This window comes from Motacilla alba, chromosome 4, assembly GCF_015832195.1.
Source record: "Motacilla alba alba isolate MOTALB_02 chromosome 4, Motacilla_alba_V1.0_pri, whole genome shotgun sequence".
Classification (NCBI taxonomy): domain Eukaryota; kingdom Metazoa; phylum Chordata; class Aves; order Passeriformes; family Motacillidae; genus Motacilla; species Motacilla alba.
This window is the reverse complement of record NC_052019.1, coordinates 59,506,719-59,520,752: the sequence shown is the minus strand read 5'-3', so window position 1 is coordinate 59,520,752 and position 14,034 is coordinate 59,506,719. Positions and strand designations below refer to the sequence as shown.

The 14,034-nt window shown below is 50.2% G+C and overlaps 2 protein-coding genes across 3 annotated transcripts in view; both read left to right on the top strand.

Moving 5' to 3' along the window:
• LOC119700132 (integrin binding sialoprotein) overlaps positions 1–14,034 on the top strand; it is a 43,006-nt gene that overhangs the window by 19,076 nt on the left and 9,896 nt on the right. The gene's annotated exons all lie outside the window — the stretch shown is intronic.
• LOC119700130 (dentin matrix acidic phosphoprotein 1-like) lies at positions 6,602–10,300 on the top strand. 2 transcript variants are annotated; one of them, XM_038134588.1, is made up of 5 exons: positions 6,602–6,664; positions 7,482–7,555; positions 7,655–7,696; positions 8,179–8,433; positions 8,552–10,300. In XM_038134588.1, exons 2-5 carry the CDS (start codon positions 7,502–7,504, stop codon positions 9,821–9,823), a joined length of 1,623 nt encoding a protein of 540 aa, XP_037990516.1. In that variant the 5' UTR covers positions 6,602–6,664; positions 7,482–7,501; the 3' UTR covers positions 9,824–10,300. The 2 variants fall into 2 exon arrangements, with proteins under 2 accessions (XP_037990516.1, XP_037990517.1); XM_038134589.1 differs by lacking the exon at positions 6,602–6,664 and having other exon boundaries at positions 7,477–7,555.

Sequence of the window (14,034 nt, the reverse complement as noted above, 5' to 3'; positions counted from 1 at the left end):
GGAATGCCCGAGAGATCAGTGGCCCATCATGGCCACTGATAACCAGAGATGGCGTTATTCCTGATAATCAACTAAGCATGAATAGCCTGTTCCAAGAAACTCACTGGCATGTAAAAAACCTGGTTCCCAAAAACCCTATTCAACATGTATGTATTCCCGGATGCAGTTTGTGTATTGTGAAGCAGCTTTTGTCCAAGAGAGAGACAGGTATCCACACACGCTAAACGGAGAACAAGAGGACTGCATGAATATTCCAGAGACTCCGGATTCGGTGCTGTTTACCCATCTGATAGGATTCTTCTACACTGGAGATATATCGGAAAGCTCGTCAGATGATGAAAAAGACAAAGGAAAAGTAGCTTCGGGCAAGAAAAAAGAGTAGAAAACCTGGACTGATTCAAGCAGACTTCGTGAAGTCACCAGGTCTGATGCGCGAGGGGGTCAGAACTGCGTTCACCCAGAGCCGAGTCCTGGGCTCGGCCCTGTTCCTTTCGATTTGTGGCTGGCACAAATTGTGTTTTGATATGTTAAATAAATCCTATTTTTTTTTTTTAAACTTTAATTTGGCTTTTGCAAATTACTGATTCAGCCTTATTGGCATTTTACCTGTAACACAAGGAAGAGTGTTAAAGTCATCATGGAAGAGTGAAGGCTGGATTCAGCCTTTATGACTGGTATCTGAATTAGTTGAATTGACTACTGAGGGAATAAGTTGAAGATCTCATAAATGTAGGTCTTAAAAGCAATCAGCTTCAATTCCTACTGCAGTACCTGTGAAAGTGGAGCAGAAATGCAGATCCCTGCCTCAGGATCAGGGGTGGCTGCTGTCAGTTGCCATGGTGATGTTTCTGAGCTGTATTTTAGGGTCCTGGCAGTCAGCTGTTCATGGCTTCCCTGGGAAGTGCACACCAGCGTTTTGGCTGCTGGCTGAGTGCTTATACAGGTTTGTCACCAACGATCCCACATACTGTTTTCAGGAAAACAACATCCAGTAAGCAATTCCAGATTTTTCTTTGTTGCTCTGATATTCAGCACACGCTTATACTGCTTAAGCTTGGCCTACTCCCCCCAGTATTTAATGACCTTTTTAGGAACCACAGAAAACCAAGAAACATCTCCTTGGATTTAATACTTGTTTCTTGCTGAAAAGCAGTTTATCATAAGCATGTAGATTCTTGTATGGAGTAGCTTCTATGGGATTTTTGTTGCATAGACCTTTGTGCAATACAGAATATTGTGGAGGATGTGGGTACAGCTCTCACATAATAATAGTTAATAAAAAGCTAGGTGGTGAACCAAATGAAAGTCACCAGATGTGTGATGTGCTATGCTTTTATTTTCTGTGGTTGTATTAGTTGAGACTTCTCTGGCTTTGTGAGTTGTTTGGCATTGCTTGGGTTTTGGTAGTGAGAGGTTTCAGGTTTGATATTTTTTTGGTGGTGGTGGTGTGTAGCAGGCGCAAGCCCTGCAAACCTGCCTTGGCGTTCGGCAGCCTAAGATAGGCAAGATGCTGAGTCATGATGACTGGACCTTAGGAGCCCCTCTCTCCTGCTCTTGGACCCTTGCTTATCTCTCTGTAAGGCTATAGGTCACTTTCCTTTTAACCCTTCCTATTGGACAATTCTCAATCCCCTTTTGCCCTATGTAAACCCCTGTTTCTGCCCGGTTCCTCAGAGTCGCTGTCCCTGAGACCCTTTGCAGAAGAGCTACAAGAGAAGACCAATAAAGACATCTCTGCAGAACCTTACACAACTTCTCTCCTCTCTTCTTCCCCATGTTAGCCGAATGCCTGCTGCCTGCCTCAGCTGAGCCTAGCAAGCCCAAGAGCTGAAATCACTAATGAGCTGAAAATCACAAAGCTGAATATCACTAATAGCTTGCTGAGGTGAAGGCTGGAAGGTGCTGCTTGGAGCGTGGACAGACAGCTCTTATCAGGGCTGAGCTATCTGGCTTCTAATGCAGCTATCTGGGGACACCCCATAACCCAGCGAGCGGCATTAGTGGGGGTTTGTTGGGTTTTTTCTGTGTTTGGTGGTTTTTTTGCCTTTTGTTTGTTTGTTTGTTTGTTTTTGGTGGCTTTTTGGTTCCTTATAATATTATTTTAAAGTTATTAGGATTTTGAGGATTCAAACGTCCTTTGGACGTATGAGCCCAATTGCTGATGATCTCTCGCTCAGAGCTGCACTGATGGTGTCAGTTTTTCCAGGCTCCCAGGGGACTGCAGTAGTGCTTCCTGTCCAGCTACACCGAGCAGCAATAAATTTAGCCTGAGTGAGCCATAATAATAGTACAGGAATCAGAGGACTCCTGATCACTTTCCAAGAGGGTCTGGCTCTCCAGACAAACATCTTCATCCCTTGAGCTTCTGGCCCTGTCCTGACTTCTCTGCCCCCTCTGGGCAGCCTGTGCCTCCCCATTACCTCTTTGCACTCCTGCAGTGCCTGTTTCGTACAATCATTTCCACCAGTCATTTCCTTCTGATGTTTTTTTCCCCTCCAACAAGAAATCAGGGTGCTGTGACTCAGGAGACAGACACACACCTGACCTGCACAAACAGCACAACTGCCCTTATGTCACCCTGAGCAGTTCACTGATGTGATCAGGGGCAAGGCTGACCCCTGATCACTGCTACATTTTCCTTCCTGAGAGCACTGACACTATGCTGCTTTCCAGACCTTTGCAATTCCAGGTGGATCGGAGCAAGCACAGGGTGAAAGCTGCAGAAAGCTTTTCGTGTTAAAGCTGCATTATTGTGCCACTTCCAGCTTGCGATTGACAAATATTTACTGCTCCCATCTCCCAAGGGGTTGAACTGTGAGCAGGTAATGATTGTAAAAGATATTGTACTCTGAATGAGATGTTCGGAGCTGTAATTACCCTCTAGTATCTCTATGATTACTGCCATCAGTGCTGAGCTATTGACAGCCCAGTGTCACTGAAGCTGCCTGGTAGCTGTGCCAGCATTGTCAAAACAGGTCCCTGCTGTGAGGCAGAGCTGAGCATCTGTCCCTGCCCTTATTTTGACTGAGCACAGCAAGATGCAGTAGTGCCTGTGTGCAGGAAGGTGTGTTGGATCTGAAAGTGGCCTGGCAGAAATGAGATATCCATATCCACATCTGATGAAGTCAGAGCCTCAAATTAGTGAATTCAGCCAAGTTGATGGATGAATATAGATTTATAGAACCTGACAATCCAGTCACACACATTGACAGGGATGGCACAAAGCACCTGTCCAGCCATGAGCTCCAGCTGCAGTGGGCATGATGTGGATAGCAGTTATTGCTCCATGTGTTTTTCTTTGGCAAAATGGCACAGAGCAGGTACAGCACCTGTGAACCTTTGTCCCAACAGACCATCGAGGCGATATGCTGGTTTTGCTGGAGGTCATTGCTCAGAGTCGGATGGTAGAAAAATGCTATAAATAGACATATATAGAGTGTGGGGCTGGCACAGGAGGTGGGAAGTGAGGGATTTTCGGAGCTTACCTTGCATAGGTTTTGGGAAAGGGCATGGTGCATCTTGTGAGTAGGATAAGGTTGGCACCTCCCTTTGACAGTGTCACAGATACTTCAAACAATTGGTGATGTTTGAAATAGGTGCCTGAAATAGAGCAAATGACTGGTGCCTTTAAGGTGCCTTTTTTCTCTGGCTGTAGAGGAAACTCCATGGTGGACATGGAATAGGGCTAATGATCCTATCCCTGCGCTGACAGGACACAGAGGAGAGGGCTGTTGGTCTTGTGCAGAGGTCTGGCATTAGCAGGTGCCTTGTGTGTGTCTGTATTTCAGGGCCCCTGGACTCGGCTCCTGTGAGATGTTCTTTTCCAACAAGGAGAAGTAGCAAATTTTAGAGGCTTAGAAAAAATCAAGCCTGTGCATGGCTCTGTGCTGTGACAAACATGGTGGTAGTTCAATATCATAGCATTTGGAGCTGTGAGGCTTGCTCCCAGAAGGAGTTGGAATATCAGTGTTGTTCTTCAAACACCTAAAATGTCATCATTAGCTACTGGGGTCTGTGCCATATTAATGCTGTGAATCACAGACAGTGTTTACTCAGGTAACAAAATGAAAGTGTGTTCTAACGCCTGTCACCAGAAAGTGTGGGGGAAAGGGATTTGGATTTGGATCTGACCAAAATGTAGGAGCTGGTGCTGAGTGTTTGGTTGCGTGCTGAGGACATGTGCCTTGGGTCCTGCTCTCCTCATCTTTGTCTTCCCTACTCCCATCATTCATTGATCCTTTTCCTTTTGATGTTGCTGTCAAAATCCTTAAGTCTACTCAGGAGAGAAGTGCACCGGCAACATTCATATTATTAAAATACCCTGGACTGGAAAAAAAAAGAGGGAACAGTGATTTTTTCAACACTATTTAGTTCTTGAGTTTTTGATGCCGAGCTGTCTCAGTCAGTGGAGGAGAGCAGCTGTTATGTTCTTCCTCCACCAGCTGGCTGGCTGTAGTGCCAGCTTGTCTTTTGGCTTTGGTGTCTCTTATCCCTCCTGCTGGAGGGATGGAAATGAGTCTGCACTCATTTCTTTCCTCTGTTTCATGAGCACTACACAGTCCAGACTGTCAAACAGAGGAACGATATTCCTGCATCTTCTTATCAGCCCTGCCAGTCTTCTAGTTTCTGACTTGGCTACATAAACCCTGGTAGTCTGAGGGTGCCAACTTTAGCCTGGCTTCCCCCATCTTCCTTCCAGAGACTGAGCATCTTGGTAGGGTAGGACTTGGGGACATGTCCAGTGGCATTTAAAACACCCAACAGACAGCTGCTGCTCCCCCCCTCAATCCATTTCTCACCTCTGATGTAACAACAGTAACCCTTAATATTATTTTTTCTTTATAAGGTTAATTGTAAGGTTGCAATATGTGGGTTGGGGTTTCCTTTCCTTGAAAAACTTAGGCAGATCTGCTTGGGCAATCTGGCTAATGCTGTAGGATGACCTCTGGAAGGGATTTGGGGCACAGACCTCATTGATGGATTCAGGGCTATTGGAGGCTACAGGGATGTGGGTCAGGTCAGCGTGCTGTCAGTGAGTGTTGTGGGATGTGCTGGTGCTGCGGGTGTTTCAGGGCCATTGCAAAGGAGGGAAGTGACATTGGAGTAGTGGCTGGTGGGGCAATGGGTGACATGCGTTACAAAAGAACCAGGCAGGCAGAGTTAGGTGTTTATCTCTTTCTTGCACCACAGCACCTGGACATGAGGCACCACCAGATCTTTGGGGGCTAAGTTAAATGCAGGTTTGACATTAAAAAAAAAACCCAAAAAAAACCCCAACCAACCAAACAAAAAAACCATGGTGATTGTTGGAGGTGCTCAAAAAAGGCTGGCAACATGAACTCATATCTGGCTGGGGACAAGGGTATAATTTTGACACAGGTCAGAAGGAAAATACATCCCACGGTATCTGCGGCAGGGGTCAGGTGGGGAAGAAGAGGAAAAACATCTGCTGAAGGTATGGGCACAGGAATGAGCGGCTTGATGCTGACCATCTTGAGGCCAAGGGGCTGTGGGGAAAGCAGTGGGGCCACAGTGGCACTGGGGCCTCCCTGCATGGGGGTGCAGGAGGAAGGAGAAAAATTATACTCATCACATTCAGCACCTTACACTCCTCGCAGGACAGACACACATGGACTGCGGGCTGGTAATGAGGGGGGAAACAGCAGGAGATTGTGAGGATGAAATTGTCAGCAGCAGATTGACATGTCTGGTTTCACAAGATGCTCTGTCCAGCACGAGGCATGCCATCTGGATGCTGTTTTCTACAGCTTGAGCTAATTCAGATAACCTGCAGTTTACAGAGCCCTGGCTCAATCCTGACCCTGCCCAAGTTTCGTTCAGTCATTTATTTCACAGTGCCAACATCTCCTGTGAATGTCAGCAAAGCTGAAACCCTGTCCATGTCCCCATGGCACATACTGTGGCCTGAGTTTTCCAGAGCAGAGGTAGCATCATCTCCCTGTCCAACAGCTGGAAGGAGCATTGGAATGCTACACTCAGTGCAGAGTGTGGGATGCTCCATATACACCTCCATTTAGTATTTCCCTTCTTCGTGGCACAAATGCCTATGTGGGCATGAAAATGAGATGAGTACTCTCTTTCTAGGGTGGTTTTGTGCTCCTGCCCCAAGGTACAGGGCAAGGCTGAGACCTGGCAGGCAAATGGTCCCTGTGTGTTTCAGCACCCTAGCCCATGGCACAGGGCAAACTCTGCACCCAAGGTTAGGTTGCACAGGTTAGGAGGATATCATCCCTGGGATGGGGTCCAATGCTTGGCGTGGGTGACGCTGTAGTTGTTTGCATGTGTCATGGAGGGAAGTGTGTGAATGAGATAAATTTAGCAGTCAAAACAGAGGGCCAGCACAGTCCGTCATTAACTGCCCTCCCTTCTCATCATCCTGCAACCACAAGGAGCTTTATTTAGGGCCAGCGTCCTGGTGGAGGCCAGAGGAAGCGTGGGAGGCCAGTTCCTGGTGACACCTCCAGGCGCAGCAGCGCTGCCCAGTGGTGCCATTGGCTGCCCCCAGCCAGGGGCTGGCACTGACCAGCAGTTAAATGCCTGCCCGACCACCCTGGGATGCACAGCCTGGAGCATTCCAACACAGGCAGCCAGTTCATCCCTTCCCCAGCACCACAGGAAACGCGGGCTTGCATCACACCTTGAGGTAAAGGTCTTGATTTCTTTGGGTTGATCTGGCATGGCCTGGAGGGAAAATGGCAACGTTTGGGAAAAGGGGTTGAAGATTTCCTCACAAGTTTTGGTTGAAAGCAGAAGGCTTATGATCTGGGATGTAGGTGTTGCTTTGTCAGGGAAGAAATCAGAAGTGTGCTCGTTCCAGCACATGTTTTGGGTGCAGGGTGATGTTCAGTGTGGTTAGTGTATCCCATAGGGAAGAGGTCCTGGGCTGCTTAGAGAAAATGCTTGGAAAATGAGAGCAGAGCTGGAGGAAAGCCCCCACTGCTTTATCTGCCTGCCAGGCAGCAGTGCTGCTGGGGTGCCCACCCAGAGGTCTCTGGAGATGCAGCTCTCTGTGGCGTTATCTCATTGGGATGCTCCACTTTGGAACGGCGGGGGAGATTTTATGAGGCTGTGGGGGCCACTCCAGGTGGGAGGTGCAGCTCTGCAGCCCATGGTCTCACAGTGCTGCCCACCCGAGGTGCAGGCTCCTGTCACAACCACTGAGCTCAGCTGAGTAGTGACATTACTATGGGAACAGGAAACTCCGGAGAACTTTCCTGCTCCTGAATGATGCTCAGACAAAAAATCTGCCAGTACATGGCTGGGTATTTCAAATCCCAAACTAAAGGGAGGTTTCTGCACAGGAGGTGCCAGGAGTTGGCACAAGGACAAATCCCTGGCTTGTTTGATGATATGCCAGGCTGAGCACTGTGATTTGGGAGGACTTTGTGGGACCAAGTTCCAGCCAGAGGCACATGCAAAGGCTTTGCTCTAGCCTGCAAATATTTCATTCCTTGTTGCAGCCACAGGGACTACGATTGACATGAGGGCTGCATTCCTGGTGCTGCTCCTATGGGCTGTGGCCTGTGCTTACCCTGTAAGTATCCCCTGGACTGACACTCCCACCCCAAACCCCTTGGTTTTGCCCAGCCAAGGCACACTGATCACTGATCAAATGTCTCCTGGATGTGTTTAGGTGCCTGGCCATGCACCCACCCACCCCAGCGCCCTGCAGGAGGTAAGCCACAGGTGCCCCTGTCCCACAGGGAGTAGCCCCTCAGGGAGCAAGTCTGGGATGGGGAGCCAGCCCTGGGCAGGCATTCTTGGACCAGGAACCTAGGAGGGATCTGCTGCTTCTATGGGTCTTTGAGCTTTGTCTGTCTGCTCAGTCTTTTCAAGCTGGGTTGGTTTCACCCTGTTTTGACTTGCCTCCCTGAAAAAGTTCCCAATTCACCTGACACCTTTTGCTGTGCTGGCCCTGAAAAAGAAGTTTCTGTGCTCTGAACTAGTCCAGCTTGGGCTTTTCTGGGCTGCCCTTTTGTTGGTGGCTACCATTTTATTTCGTATCTGCAGAAATAACTAAAGGTCTGAGGTGCAAGAAAGGTCTGAGGTGCTTGAGCTCTTGCATGGCTTGGGAATGAGGTCTGGCAGCAGCAGCAGTAAACGTGCTGTGGTTGGTGTTTAATAAACCAAAAGCACCATGTCATGTTTTGCCTCCAGGATACCACAAATGAAGATTACATCGGCAAGCTGGGCAACCACCTTGATGGTGGGGATGGCCGACATCCTCCTGCCAGTCCAGAGACAGGGGAAAATGCGCTTGCCAGAGACCTGGCGGGTGGGAATGCTGTGGATGAGGAGCTGGGTGAGCTCAGTGGCCAAGATGTGGGAGGCCGAGTTGGGCAGGCTCAGCACGTGAACCAGGTGGACCACAAAGACATGAGTGCCCACAATGGGAACGACCTTGGTTTCCTGGTGAGTGAGTGAGTGCAGAGGAGTATTTTGTTCTGCCAGGAAATCTCCCTTGGCCCCAAAGCTGGCATTGGTCAAGGCTGTGCTTGGCTTTGCATTCATCTGTTTGTCACCTCCATAGGAGGTGGATGCACGTGACACTGATGATGCTGACAATGGCGACCACTACGGCACCAGAGCCAACGGGTTTCCCTCCCATGGCGGCGGGTTCCTGGACGAGGAGGATGACAGTGGGGATGACACCTTTGATGCCAACAGGGAAGAGGAGAGGGGTGAAGGCCCTACCTATGTGGCTGGTGCTGATGGGGCAGGGGAACACGAGCATGATGCTGGCCGTGGGGATGCCGGGGCTGGCATGGGGCAGAGCAGCAGCAGCAGCAGCAGCAGCGAGAGCATTGGGGCAGACCATCGACGCTACAGGAACTATGGCTTTGGGCACACCTACAGGCACAGAGGGGCCAGCAGCAGCAGCCAGGAGGAGGAGAGCTATGACTTCCAGGACAAAGCCATGCAGGGTGATGATCCCTCTGTCTTCGACGGCCCAGGCAGCAGCTACAGGATGCGCCACACTGGCCCCCATGCTCTGGGGAGCAGTGGGGAGAGTGCCCAAGGGGCTGGCTCCCACCGCTGGGAGGAGGAGGACAGTGGGTCCCCTGAGGTGGAGGATGGTGACTCTGGAGAAGACAGCCCATCTGTGGAGAACAACAGTCAGTCAGAAGAGCCTGTTGACAGCCAGTCAGAGGAAAAAAGCTCCAGCCACTCCAGGGAGGATGGGGATGGGGATGGGGATGGGGATGGGGAGAACAGCCCCTCCAGGGAAGATGAAGACAGCGAGTCCAGGGAGACCACTGATGAGCAGTCAGATGAAGAGCCAGGGGACACCCCAGAGGTGGTGAGAACCTTGAATGAGCACAGCAACAGTCAAACCTGGGAAGGTCAGGAGGACTGGGATTCTGCTGAGGACAGGAGTGTGCTGTCCACACCTGACAGTGAGTCCAGGGAAGAAGAGAATGAACTGAGCAAGTCCAGGGAAGATAATGATGACCGGAGCAATTCCACAGAGGATACTGTGGAGGAGTCAGAGGAGGATGAGAATGACTCTGTGCCAGGCACATCAGCTGAGAGCCCAGAGTTGCTAGAGGATGACAGCAGCCCAGAGGACAGCACAGGTGAGGACAGCAGGTCCACAGAGAGCGACAACAGTGAGTCCCAGGAAGGTGAGGATGATGTGGAGAGCCACTCCCAGGAGGATGCCACCCGTGAGTCCAGCAGCCATGGGGACGATAGCTCCCTGCAGAGCCTGGAGAGCGGGGGCCACAAGCAGCGGCTGGGCGCCATCCACCACAGACCTGCTGCTGACTATGATGGCAATGACTGCCAGGACGGGTACTGACCTGTGCCCTGTGGCCTCAGCGGCATGGAGGGTGTGGGGGGAGGAGGGGTTAATTTATTTGCCATATAGCCTGATTGACTTCTTCTCAAGAAGGTGCTGTGGTTAAAATGGAGTCAGGTTTGCCTGGGCCAGACCTGGGCATGCTACACGGGAAATGAAAGGGTTGCCAGGCACAGGGAGAATGCCAAACCACAGCAAGAAAGGGCATTTTCTGTATCAAACTGGAGAGCAGCTGAGAGCTATGAGTGCCAGCAGGGTGATGCTGCCCACTTGCCCCAGGGGCACAGTGGTGGCTTGGCACTCCTGGGCATGCTGGGCAAGTCCCTGTGTTCAGCCCTTGTGTTTACCTACCCCTGCCCTAAACACACCTGCCCAGACTCCAGCTGGAGCTTTCCATTAACTCTATGTCCAGCACAGAAAAAGGAAAAGCTACAGCTGGTGTGCACATGTGGTGCATGGGCACAGCAGGGTGTGAAGTACCACTTCAGGATGGGATGTATGTAATATTTTTATTATTTTGTAAGAAATGTACAGAAAACATTATACTGTATCCTTTTTGCACTTGTATTTCAAAGCTGAAATATACCCTCTTGATTTCTTTAATCACCATTAAAACCACCAAACTCCACTGTAGTGTGCTTTGAGGTGCTGCTGTTTTTTTCTCCTGGGTGTGTCAGGGTCTGCAATTTGGGGCTGGACCTGAAGGAGCAGGAAGCAAAGGGCAGGACATTTGTATGGGGAGCCACAGCATGCTGGGAGGAGGGGGAAAGCAAAAGTTGAGGGTGTTCCCACTCCCTCTATTTCCAGGTGCCCTAAAGGCCACCCCTGCCCCTTGGTGAACCCACAGTGGGGTGGAAAATCTGGCTGATGACCCCAGTGAGCTGGGCCTGAGGCTTTGCTATATTAGGGCCATTACCTCCTGCAAGTGAGGTGAGCAAGGGTTGTGCTGCTCTTCCTGAGGTGTTGGAAAGGCAGGGCATCCCAGGGCATGAGGACCCTTCTGGTCCAATGGCTTTGTGTGCCCATGGTGGCCCCTGGTACCAGGTTCCCCACAGCAGAGATGCAGGTGAGCAAAGTAAAGGTATCACCATGCGTAAAGCCTGTTTTACTCTATGTGACATTTGATTGGTTTTTTCCTCCTATCAGCAAATAAACATGTTATTTAAAATCACATTATTTTAAATGCCACCTAGGCCCTTCTTTCTTGTTCACATGTGCAGGACAAGCAGTACAATGTGGGTTTCGATGCTGAAGGTAAAGCCTTGGGCTGTTGTGCCACTGTGCAGTTTTACAGCATGGAGTTGTGGCTCTGTAGGGGACAGTCCTCAAGGGGCCAGGGTGAGTGGGTACATTCCCTTCAGCTGTCAAGTCTCAGGGGTGTCACTGCTGATCATTGCAGTACCAAATTCAAGAACCAGTAAAAAAACCGAAATCTTTTTCTGCTACTTATAGCAGAACCACACTTAATTTTAGCCTGTTTCCACCACTTGAAGGCTGGGAGCTGAACAACTCCTGGTTTTAATGGAAATTATGTTTTAATTTTCAGCCTGTGTAAACCTTTTTCTGCTTCTGTATGAGATCAGCTCTGAAACTTGTGACTTCCCCATGCTGCTGCCTTGGAAATGAGCCTCTTTCCTGACCCCCCCATCCCACTAGTTCTCACTTCACAGTTAAAACCTCAGCTGTGACCTGGCCCTTATTTTTTGGACCCCTCACATCAGTTGTGTGAATAGTTGGGGATACTGTGATGGCAGTGATGCCTGTCAGGGTCATGGGCACCAAAATTCCGGAGTGCAGCTCCACCATAAGGGTGAAAGACAGCAAGCGTGGCTATCTTGGGTTTGGCTGCAGCCAAAAGGTCTGGCTCACATCCCTGTGGCTGTAGTTTAAAGTTGCAGTAATGACATGTTTGCTGCTGCGGGGCAGGCAGGGCTGGAAGCTCCTCTGTCACCAGCAAGCGGTGCTGCTGCTCAGGCAGCGGCGACTTTCTGGTGCCGCCTCTGTCACAGGGCTGAGTCACATCCCGGGGGCCGTCGGAGGTGATGTTCACGTAGCGACAGCTGGTGGGGGTGGGGATGGAGCAGTTTTTTTCGGATCCCTCCAGGAAGAGGCGTGCAGCTCTGCAGTGAGCCCAGCCTGCGAGAAGGACACTGGAAACGTTTCAGGAGTGGGGTGAAACAGCTTCTTGCAAATTTGTTCATGACCCTGTGTCCATCTTCATCCCTGTGGGAGTGTGTTGTGATGCACTAGATTGTCATTTGGATACTGCACTGGGTGTTGTGTTATACAAATGTTTCCCCCCTTTCCTCAGATGGTGTATCCCTCGGATAAGGTGGTCTTGTCCCTTGAAGCCCCTCCCTTCGCCCCTCCCCACTGTGTCCCCTTGGCTATGGCCTTCCGTCCCCGCCTCCCATTCCGCGGCTATAAATGTCCCTTGAGTTTGGAGTTCTCCCTCTCTTCTTCACCTGGAAACCCTACGATGCAGATGTCCCGTTCCAGCTAATAAACAGGACATCAGAACCACGTGGAGAAAGAGCGCTTCTCGTCGTTTACTTCGTCCATGTAGGATCCGTGCGGGCTTAAATCCCAAGCTAGCCGGGGGGATTTACAGCCCGAGACCCACGGGTTCCTTCAGGAGTGGTGCTGGGGTGCACAGCAGCCTGGAACAGCTGGGCAGGGGACTGCGTGTCCCCGTCCTCCTCATTTCATGCATGGAGAGAAAAACTGGATTGATTTGGGTTTAGTGTGAGCGGCAGGCATGAGTGCCTTGCAAACAGGGCCGAGGGTATCTGTCGGTGTGTTTCTGGGGACGTGCTGCCACTGCACTCGTGTCCTGGCCAGCAATGCCCAAAACTTGCCTCCTGCTGGCTGGCCGCTCCCCAAAAGCCAGGGAGCCGGTGCCAGAGCTGGCTGCTGCCTGCTGGTCGTGCCAGGACAGTTTCCCATGGGACCATCCCTCCTGGGCATTGCCCTTCTCTGGGAAAACCTCCTGCTTGGGCTTAGGGAGGGAGCCACTCATGTTGGGCCCACACAGGGATTTGCCCAGAACCTGTCAAGGACATCTGCAAGGTTTTGGGGGACACTGATGGTATTGGACTATCCCTGTCAAATGCTGTTCATCTGTGTATAGGCAGGGCCACCCTGCTTGACATCTGGAAGGGCTTGATGATGGGCAAGACTTCACACAGTGAGGTTTTGGATGGGCAGAGGGAGTGTGACCAAAAGATGCTCTTTGGGAGGATTTAAGGGCATTTTTAGGAGTTTATGTATTCGTTTTTTGTGCCATGTGTCTGTGCACTGTGAGCATTGGAGGGGGAAACTCCTGCTCTCTGCTGTTGGGCTGGCAGGACAAGCAGCTGGGAAGGTCAGCCACAGGCTATGCCATCGCTGGAGATGTTCCTGCCTCCAGTTTCAGGATGATTATGTGATGAAGTTGTCAGATTCAGTTTTCCTGACGAGTTAGGCAGGGATAAAAATGCCCATGTCAATGTATGATTTTATTATCCACCCACATGACATCCTTTGTGCATTGGGGGTGGCCTTCAGAGCTGAATGCAGCAATTTACCCAGAAATCAGCATTGAGGTTTAAAGCAGGTATTTTCAGATCCATTTGGGTTTTTGAAAACATGAGTTTTCATAATCTTATAATAAAGGTTTCTTGTGGGTTTTTTTGTTGGTTTTTTTTCCCCCTAAGAATAAAAAATTCTATTTTAAATAAGTAGCTGGTGTGGCTGAAGTGGTGGGAGGCAGCAGTGCTGAGCCTGGCTGTGGCAGCTGAACTTGGGGCAGCCACGGCATACAAGCTGTACTTATTCAACCCTATTATTTTCCTGGATTTGGTGGCAGAAACAGAGAGACCCCTGCACTTGCAGACCACCTCTCCATCCAGCAGTGGCTTTTTTGACAGTGCAGACAAATTTCCTGGGCTTCCCATGGTGATCTGAGTTCCACAGCTGACTGCAGGGCTTTTTCTTGGCCTGTGTTTGTCTTTAGCAAAATGGGAATATCTGTGGAAGAAACAATGATAGAATCACAGAATGGTCTTGGTTGGAAGGGACCTTAAACATCATTTCAATTCAGTCCCCCTGCCATGGGCAAGGACACTAGACCAGTTTTCCCAGAGCCCCATCCAACCTGATCTTGAACACTTCCAGGGATGGGGCACCTACTACTTCTCTGAGCAACCTGTTCCAGTGCCTCACGACCCTTA